General features: G+C 57.1%; 1 protein-coding gene across 1 annotated transcript; it reads right to left on the bottom strand.

Annotated features, from left to right (window-relative positions):
• Positions 1-577: 577 nt before the first annotated feature.
• Positions 578-9,475, bottom strand: DDX49 (DEAD-box helicase 49). The gene is given in 13 exon segments (NM_001246588.1): positions 578-1,072; positions 1,164-1,235; positions 1,346-1,434; positions 2,817-2,891; positions 4,213-4,310; positions 4,493-4,569; positions 4,883-4,958; positions 6,442-6,582; positions 6,673-6,860; positions 7,222-7,343; positions 7,438-7,523; positions 8,488-8,611; positions 9,334-9,475. Coding segments are annotated over 13 exon segments (1,452 nt in total). The 5' UTR covers positions 9,449-9,475; the 3' UTR covers positions 578-883.
• Positions 9,476-9,786: the final 311 nt, after the last annotated feature.

Raw genomic sequence — 9,786 nt, 5'->3', positions numbered from 1 at the left:
GTGTGTGTGTGGTATGTGGGTATCTGGGCACCTAACATGTCGCCGGCCCCTTTCCCTGCGTCTTTTTGGGTGCCCCTGAATCCATGTAGCAGTTATAAGCCACTTGCAGATGAGGGGTGAGGCTTGGAGTCCGAGGGGGGTCCAGGCCACACAGCCAGGAAGCTGGCTCTGGTGTCTCTCTGCCTGTCCCCTTGGGCTTAGCCCACATTGTCTGGCCAAGTTTGGACTTTCATGGCCCCTTCACTCTGGCCACAACCCCCAGATGTGGCCAGGTGGGTGGCCAGGAAACCTTATAGCTGCACCCATTCGGCACAGGACTGACCTCACCAAAGCCTCACAGCTGCCTCTGGAGAGCAGGGCAGTTGCTATGCCCATTCTCCGGATGAGGAAACTGGAAGCCCAGAGAAGGGGCTTCAGGGCCCAAAATCCCATGGCCATTCGAGCAGGTGGTGTCTGCAAAACTTTGGGCCTGCCTGGTGGAAATGGACATGGTGTTCTGGGCAGACACCTGAGAAACACCAGCGGCTGCACCCCACCTCTCCTGTCCCCCTGCTCTTCGAAAGTCAGACTGAGGAAGTCAAAAGACCCGTTTATTACGCACCTCCTGTATGCAGCACCCCTGGGGGGTGACCTTGGGTTGGGGTCACAACCTCCCGGTCATGTTCTTTCTTCCCCTGCAGCCTGAATCTTGGCCAGGGCTCAGGGAAGGGGCCAGCCAGTGGTTTCGGGGCAGAGGAGCAGGGCCCGCACAACACGAGCGCCCACGGGTTCTGCTGTGGGGCACTGGGTAGGCCCCCGGGAAGGGCTGCTGCCCCCAAGGAAGGTTCCTCCGACCCTCAGCTCCATGGATGAGTCGAGGACTGGGCAGATGGCCGTGTGGGGCTCAGACCAGGCCCTGGGAGGGGACTGGGCCTGAGTGGGACCCAGACGGGGTCCTGGGTGGACGCCCCTTGTGGCCAGCCCTGCCAGCCTTCTGTCGCTTCAGCGTCTCCTCCACCTTCTCCTTGAAGCGCCGGTTCTTCTGCTTGATCTTGGCCAGCTCAGCCTTGCGCTTGGCCTCCAGGTCAGGGTCCTGGCACAGGGAGGACCAGGGGATGGCTGAGCTGGCGGCCCCCGCCAGGGAACCTGGCCACCCACCCCCTACCTGTGGGCTCGGCCCTCACCTTCCCCTCCAGGATCAGCTGCTTCCGTTTGTTGATCTCCTTCTTTTCGTCAAAGTGGGCCGCCTCCAGTTTCTGGTGGAGGGAAGTGGGGTAAGGAGATGCTGGTCACGGGGGCCCCACCTGGAAGGGAGCACCCCCGGCCCTGGAGAGCACTTTAGTTCCTGCCCGCCTCTGACACTCACGATCTCACACTCTCTTCGCACCACGTTGACCTGTGTGAGGATCTGTAGCACCTCGGCCTCTTCCACGGAGAACTCCTCCAGCTTCTTCTCTGTGGGGACAGCAAAGCCGGGGGTGGGGGTGGGGAGGAGACGTGACATGGAGAGGGAGTTCAGCCAAGTAGTGAGTTCCCCATGCTGTGGGGTATGCAAGGCCATCTGGGGCCATATCAGGTAAGGGTCAGCTGAGCAACATCAGGGATTTCTGAGGTAAGGAAGGTATGGACCGCTGTCTTTCAGAGTCTCACGGTCACCCAAGCTGGAGTGCAGTGGCACTATCTCGGCTCACTGCAACATCCGCCTCCCGGGTTCAAGTAATTCTCGTGCCTCAGCCTCCCCCCACCATTTTTTTTCGGTGTTAGCAGCATTATGAGTTTAACCATGAATATTAATTTCTTGCAAACAGTGTCCTTTAAAGTCCAGATATTTCTTTCTTTTTTTTTGAAGACAGGGTCTTACTCTGTCGCCCATGCTGGAGCGTGGTGGCTCAATCAGGTCACTGTAGCCTCTGCTCAAGCAATCTTCCAACCTCAGCCTCTTGAGTAGTTGGAACTACGGGCGTGTGCTGCTAGTTCCTATATTTTTTGGAGAGGCAGGGTTTCTCCACATTGCCCAGGCCGATCTCAAACTCCTGGGCTCAAGTGATCCACCCACCTTGGCCTACCAAAGTGCTGGGATTACAGGTGTGAGCCACCGTGCCCGGCCTTAAAGTCCAGATGTTTCTCTTTTTTTTTTTTTTTTTGAGACAGAGTCTCACTGTCACCCAGGCTGGAGCGCAATGGCGCGACCTTGGCTCACTGCAACCTTTGCCTCCCGGGTTCAAGTAATTCTCATGCCTCACCCTCCCAAGTAGCTGCAATTACAGGCGTGCGCCACCACACCTGGCTAATTTTTGTATTTTTAGCAGAGACGGGGTTTCACCATGTTGCCCAGGTTGGTCTTAAACTCCTGGGCTCAAGTGATCCGCCCACCTCGGCCTCTCAAAGTGCTAGGATTACAAGCGTGAGCCACTGTGCCTGGCCAAGTCCACATGTTTCTAAATTTCAGGACAGTCTATGCAGTGATCAGAGATACCTTAGGAAGTGTCTCTGTCTTGACTGCATATGAAACCACTCCCAGGGGTTTTTAGCAGGCCAGGCCCTGTCAGTGGGGCCTCTGACATCTCAGGGACCTTCCATACATCTCAGTCTAAGAAACCCAAGTCCCCTCCTGACTGATGTGGCTTTCAGCTGCTGGCGACAACTATGGGGAGTTTGTTTCAATAAATGGGCAAAAGAACTTCTTTTGGGGGTGCCTAGGGAAGGAAGCCCCAGCCTAAATCTGCTCACAGGAGCAGGCCGGCTGGTGTCTGACGGGAAAATGGGTCTCACCCCGAGGTGCCCACCTCTGCCCACCCCACCCCTCCTTCTCCACCACCCCCCCCAACCCCACTCACTGATCTGCTCCTCGATGGCGTGCACCAGGTGGATGTCGTACTGTGTCACCAGCGTGATGGCCTGACCCTGCCGCCCTGTAGGGATGTGCCGGTTATCTGCTATGTGCTGGGCGTCAGGACATGGGGCGAATAAGGGTAGATCCTGACAGCTACACAGCTCAGGGGTCCTGGAGATGCTGAACAAGGGCTTGGGCTTGGGAGGGATCAGCCCAGAGTGTCTGGGCTTGACCCCAAGCAGGACCACTGTGTGGAGGACGGGTCGCTGGGGAGAGGCAGGTCTGCCAGTCTGGCCTTACACAGCAGTTAGTTACTGCCCGATTTCCCTTTTTGGCTTGGCTGCCAGGGAACCCAGTCTAAGTAATGCCAGCCATTAGCCCTGACGGGCCTCAACCCAAGAGCTCTGCTTGCTGTTTCTGTGACGTTGACTAGGGCCGAAACTGCACTGATGGCGGACAAGGTCCGTGACCCTCATGGCAGCCCCACGTGGATGTCACCATTCTCATTATCCACCATGTGAGGTCTGGGGAGTGGAAGTGACCTGCCCAGCACCACAGGGTCAGGATAGAAGGTCCAGGCCCAGTCTGACCCCAGCAACCACATCTTTCCTGGCTCCAGAACTGACAGCATCTCATGGACACCATGCCCCTCCCTGACGAGGCAGCAGCAAGTAGTGGGGGCCAGAGCTGTGTGTGCACCCTCCCAGGCGGCAGCCCCACACTGCTCAGTTCATCACCTGGCTTGGGTGAAGGCAGCACCTGACTTGCGTTTGCTTTATTTTACATTTTTATTTTATTTACTTATTTTAGTTTATTATTATTTTTTGAGACAGAGTCTTACACTGTTGCCCAGGCTGGAGTGCAATTGTGCGATCTCCACTCATTGCAACCTCCGCTTCCTGGGTTCAAGCAATTCTCCTGCCTCAGCCTCCCAAGTAGCTGGGATTACAGGCACCCTCCACCACGCCTGGCTAATTTTTTTGTATTTTTAGTAAGACAGTGTTTCACTATGTTGGCCAGGCTGGTCTCGAACTCCTGACCTCATGATCCACCCACCTCGGCCTCCCAAAGTGCTAAGATTACAGGCGTGAGCCACCGCACCTGGCCTATTTTATTTTATTTTTTTGAGACAGAGTTTTGCTGTTTTTGCCCAGGCTGGGGTGCAATGGTGCATTCTCAGCTTGCCGCAACCTCCCGGGTTCAAGTGATCTTCTTGCCTCAGCCTCCCGAGTAGCTGGGATTCACCTTTGCTTTAGAAAGGACAACTCCCCAACTTGCAAACATGGCCCTGAGTAGCTCTCATCTGTGGGCTGCACCCTACCCACATCCTACCACCTGAATTTGCTGGGCAGGCTGGAGGGACAGAGGCCCAAGGCTCGGCCTCCCCCTCCACTGCTCACCTGCACGGGCCGTCCGGCCGACTCGGTGGATGTAGATCTTGGGGAGCCCGGGGGTGTTGTGGTTGATGACCACCTGTACCGTAGGGATGTCCAGGCCCCTGGAGGCAGAGGTGGCTGGTCAGCTCCACTGTCCATGTGGGGAAACCGAGGCAAGGACTCACCCAGGGTCACTCAGCAGGGAGGCTAGGGCTGCCTGACATGCCTGAGGCCAGCCTTCTCATCTGTGGGGCCTTGTAGTAAACGAGGGAGTGCCCTTGGCAGGAGACTGGGGGCTGCTCACCGGGAGGCCACGTCTGTTGCGATCAGGATCCGGTAGATGCTGGACTTGAACTTGGCTAGGGCGGCAAAGCGTTCTTTCTGCACAGGGTTGTGAAGAAAATTGGGAATGCATGAAGGCAGGGTTTTCTGTGTGAGGCCTGGGGACAGGGTGGAGGCCGGGACAGTCCCCAGCCGTCCATTGAGGAAGGTGGCCATGAGAAGTCAGACCGGGACAAATGAATGACGGCTAAAAGAGATGCGGTCAGGGAGGGCCTCTTGAGCTGCGATTTTCTGGGACCAGAAGAGACCAGGCGGCAGGAAGAAGGCGCCCGGCAGAAGGAAGGATCGGGGCCAATGTCTGAGGTGGGGAGGTGTCCCAGGGTGAGGCTAGCGGGCCTCAGGGTGGCCTCACCTGCTTCATCATGGAGTGCAGAGCCACGGTGGGGAAGCTGAATTTGCGCAGCATCATGCACAGAATCTGGCAGGTCCTGGCGGGAAGGATGTGCCTGTCAACCCCTCCAGCTCTCAGGTTCTGGGAAGGTGTTCCTGCCCCCACCCGCCCCTGAGACACCTAGCACAGTGGCCTCATGCAGTTTAGAAAGGAGAGGCAGCAGGCCAGGCACAGTGGCTCATGCCTGTAATCCCAGCACTTTGGGAGACTGAGGCGGGTGGATCACTTGAGGCCAGGAGTTCAAGACCAGCCTGCCCAACATGGCAAAACCCCATCTGTACTAAAAACACAAAAATTAGCCGGGCATGATGGTGTATGACTGTAGCCTCAGCTACTCAGGAGGCTGAGGCAGGAGAATTGTTTGAACCCAGGAGACAGAGGTTGCAGTGAGCCGAGATTGCGCCATTGCACTCCAGCCTGGGGGACAGCATGAGACTCTCAAAAAAAAAAAAAAAGAGGCAGGATGAGGGTTGACAGACGGCTTGCCTGCCTGATGTCCTCTCTGCTGATCCCTCCCTGGAGCTGGAACTGACAAGAGTTGGCCCTGGGACTGCAGGGCTGGAAGGCTGGAAACTGACTTGCTAGGGGTGTTCACTGTTACCAAGAAGGCCAAGAAGGAGCCAGCAGAGGAAAACAGAGGAGAAAGAGGGGCACAGGGAGAAAGGATGGGGACCATCACATAAGCTGCTGGATCCTGCCATGCCTGACAGCCACCCTGCAGCCAAACTTTTCTCTCTTTTTCCCTGAGACAGTCTCACTTTGTCCCCCAGGATGGAGTGCAGTGACGCGATCTCGGCTCACTGTAACCTCCACCTACCGGGTTCAAGTGATTCTCCCGCCTCACCTTCCCCAGTAGCTGGGACTACAGGTGCTCGCCACCATGCCTGGCTAATTTTTGTATTTTTAGTCGAGATGAAGTTTCACCATGTTGGGCAGGCTGGTCTCGAACTCCTGACCTCAGGTGATCCGCCTACCTCGGCCTCCCAAATTGCTGGGATTACAGGTGTGAGTCACTGCACCCAGTCCCAACTTTTCTCTTCTGGGAGGTAACGCATTTAAAGCGCCTTGATTTCTGCCCTTCTATCCTGGCTCATGCTGGAAGAGCCTCCAGCTTCTCAATGACCTTCCCAAACAATTCAATGAAGATATGAACTGCCCTCCCCAGGGGTCTCTGTCTGTGCAGACGCACACCAGGCCTGTTAGTTGTCACAACTTCCTCTGAGATGGGACTAGAGGCCCAGGAAAGCTCAGTGACACCCCCAGATCACAGCAAATGGGCTGCTCAAACAGCTGCTTGCAGGGGTTTCCTGGCCCTTCCATCAACGGCTGGGCTGAGGAACCCCAAAGGCCGGCTGCACCTTCAGATTGAGGGACCTTGGCTCCTTGAGGGAAGCCCCCATGACCTCCAGGCTGAGCAGAGGCTGGGGAGTGCTGAGACTGGCTGTGTGTCCCAGACCAAAGACGTCGGGCCACCTCCTCCTTTGAAGGGCGGCGGGAGGGGAGAGGCGGGCCCCGCTCACTTGCACGTGTTGGTGAAGATGATAATGGACCAGTCCTCGTGCTCATCCTGGAAGCGCTGGATCAGGTGGACCAGGTAGGCGTCCTTGACCTTCTCAGGCACCAGCAGGTAGCGCTGGTCCAGCTGCTCCACGGTGCTCACCCTGGGGATGGACAGGTAGACCGCCACGCCTCAGTGTCCCTGTCTGTAGGATGGGGCTGCCCTCCCCACACTGTCTGGGCTGTGGACTCACGGGGCCTGTGCTTCCCAGAAGAAGGGCTGGTTGGTGGCCAGACCCTGCAGCTCCCGGAGTGTGTCGGTCAGCGTGGCGCTGAACAGCAGTGTCTGCCTGCGGGCCGGCACAGCCGCCAGGATGGCCTCCAGGTCCACGGTGAAGTCAGTGCAGCCCTGTTCCAGCAGCCGGTCTGCCTCATCCATCACCTGCCGTGCCAATGGGGGCAGGGGTGAGGGTGCCGTCCATGGCCCCGGGTCTTGGCCACCCCTGAAGCAGGCCTCTTTGAGAGGCATGGACATGGACCCTAGGCCCTGGAGTACCCTCCTTCCAAGGGAGGCCTGCCCCTCACCCAAGTCTCAGCAAGGCCCTACCCCCGAATAACATTGCTAGGACTGGGCCCCCTCTTGTTGGTCCTTGAACGGTCCTTGTCACTGTTCCTAGCGTTTTACTGGACAGTCTAACGGACATACGTTTCCTAAATGGATGAGATGGTGCCCCAGGCTCTGACACTGGGCCTGGAGGCTCCGAGCCCAGCTCCTGAGGTCTGCAGGGGCGGGGCGAACTCACCAGGAAACGGATCTTCTTTATACTAAAAGTGTTGGAGCTGCGCAGGTGATCTGCCAGGCGCCCCGGTGTGGCGATGACCACATGTGGTTTCCGAGAGAGCTCCAGCGCCTGGGCCACCATGTCTGGGGGACAGAGCGTGAGAGGCAGGGCTGGGCGGGTGGTCCAAAGCTGCTAGGGTCCCATGCTGGGGCTTCCCCCGCCTCCCAGCTCCCGTACCCATGCCACCGACGATGATGCAGTCTTTCAGCCCTAGAGGCTTCCCCAGGACCCGGAACTGCTCTGCGATCTGGTAGGCCAGCTCCCTGTGGGTGTGAAGGGGCCAGGCTGGGTCAGGTAGTGGTTCTGGACCTGCCCCCCATTCCCCTCTCCATCCCCAGGGTTCCTCCCTGAGCCCCCAGGCTCCTGACTTGCCCAGTCCTGTTCACAAAGGCTCTGATGCTGAGCCTTGGAGGCCGTTGTGGCCCCTGCCCCCTCGCCAGGCTCAGCCTGGAACATCCCTCCTTCACCAGCCCGACCCAAGCTGACCTCAGCATCTCTTCCTATCCCAAACCTGTGCCTTCCCCCAGTTCGCCTTTCAGCAATGGCCTCACCACCAGCCAGTTGCCCCAGCCAGAGGGTCTCAAGCATCAGCCTCCTTTCTGCCCCCAACCAACTCTGTCCTGGCCTTTCCCTGGCTCATGACCTTTCCTGCTCACACACCCCCAGAATCAATTCTAACCCTCCGCCTGGCATTCAAGGCCTTTCTCAAACTGGCTCCAATATGCCCAGGCCCCAGTACCCTTTCTGCTGCCTGCCTCTTTCTTTCTTTCTTTCTTTCTTTCTTTTTTTGAGACAGAGTTTTGCTCTTGTTGCCCAGGCTGGAGTGCAATGGCACGATCTTGGCTCACCGCAACCTCCGCCTCCTGGGTTCAAGCGATTCTCCTGCCTCGGCCTCCCGAGTAGCTGGGATTACGGCATGAGCTACCATGCCCAGCTAATTTTTTGTATTTTTAGTAGAGACGGGGTTTCTCCATGTTGGTCAGGCTGGTCTCGAACTCCTGGCCTCAAGTGATCCGCTCACCTGGAGCTCCCAAAGTGCTGGGATTACAGGTGTGAGCCACTGCACCCGGGCCATCTTGTTTAATTCTGCAGGACCCCTAAGAAGTGGGTAGCAAGATTTTCATGCTCATCTCACACGTGGGAAAAGGGCGCTCAGAGAGGGAAAGGTGCTTGCCCAAGAGAGCACAGCTGGTTAACCCATACCCAGGAGGCCTGCTGGGGGCTTACCTGGTGGGTGTCAGGACGAGGCAGAAGATGCCATAGGGATCCTCAGACAGCTTCTGCAAGATGGGAAGGACAAACGCTGCTGTCTTCCCACTGCCTGTCTTAGCACAGCCCAAGCAGTCTCGACCTGGGTTGGGGACAAAGCAGCATCAACACCCTCCATGTGTGGACAGCTGGGTTTCAGAGACCTTGCCCAGGACACACAGCCAGTGAGTGGCAGGCTGGACTGGAACCCATATCCATTTGACCCGAGATGCCCACAGCTTCCTACCACCTCATTCTAACTCCGTCCAGGAGCACGTGAATTTGGGGAATCCAGAATTCCCTTCCCTCATATGCATCTTGTGCTCCCTGTTGACCCCTTCATTTGTTTATTTAATCCCTGACTTATCACATCTTAGGCTTCCTGTGGGCCTCTCTTTAATGGCCAAACTGGGTTGGGCTAGAGGAGCAGAGAGAAGACCTTCTCCTAGAGGAGCAATCACAGGACCAAGGAGTCCTGGATCTACCAGCAATTTTGACAGCCTCAACTTCTATTTGTAAAATAAAGATAGCAGTACCAGGTCTGCAGGATTTTGCGATACTATCGATTAGTCATCCATCAAACCCTCCCTGTGCTGAGACTATGAAAATTTCAGAGATTACATCACTTGCGTACGAACACAAAGCGAGTCAGTCATGCAACCTAAATGCCAACACTGTCCAGTCGTCCTCCGGAACCCCGGATCTCCTGTAACGCCCGAGGTTGCCCCTCGCCTCGTGGGACCGGAATAAGCAAAGGCTGCGAGAAGGGAAAGGAGTCGAGAGGAGCGGAGAGGCCTCTTGGGGAAGGCCCTGGGCCATACTCACCCTCCAGGATGGCGGGGATGCAGCCGAGCTGCACGGGCGTGGGCTGCTTCAAACCCAGCTGCCGACATTGTTCCACGAGCCACGATGACAGCCCGAGCTCCGCGAAGCCTGCCATCCTTGTGGCCGCTTGTAGGGGCCCCTTGTAGGGGCCCGTGTGATCCGCGCTTCCGGTGCGCGCCGACGACGTCACGAGAAAAATCTTCCTGTTTATTGGATCTGCCTCCTGCGTGGTCCCACCCTCTCCAGCTCCCTCAGCCTATTCCCAGCCTCGACCGCATCCTTATCATGTTTCCCCGGATCCCATTGGCTTGCAGAAACACACTACAATTCCCGAGATGCTCTCCGTGACGCACTTACGCCTTCCGCCCCCTTGCTTATTATTGTGGAGCTTCCCATTGGCTTACTTCGCCGCCGCTCGGAAAAAGTAAACTACATTTCCCAGCGTGCCCGTGT

This window comes from Pan troglodytes, chromosome 20 (genome assembly GCF_028858775.2).
Source record: "Pan troglodytes isolate AG18354 chromosome 20, NHGRI_mPanTro3-v2.0_pri, whole genome shotgun sequence".
Classification (NCBI taxonomy): domain Eukaryota; kingdom Metazoa; phylum Chordata; class Mammalia; order Primates; family Hominidae; genus Pan; species Pan troglodytes.
This window is presented reverse-complemented; position numbering and strand designations above follow the sequence as displayed.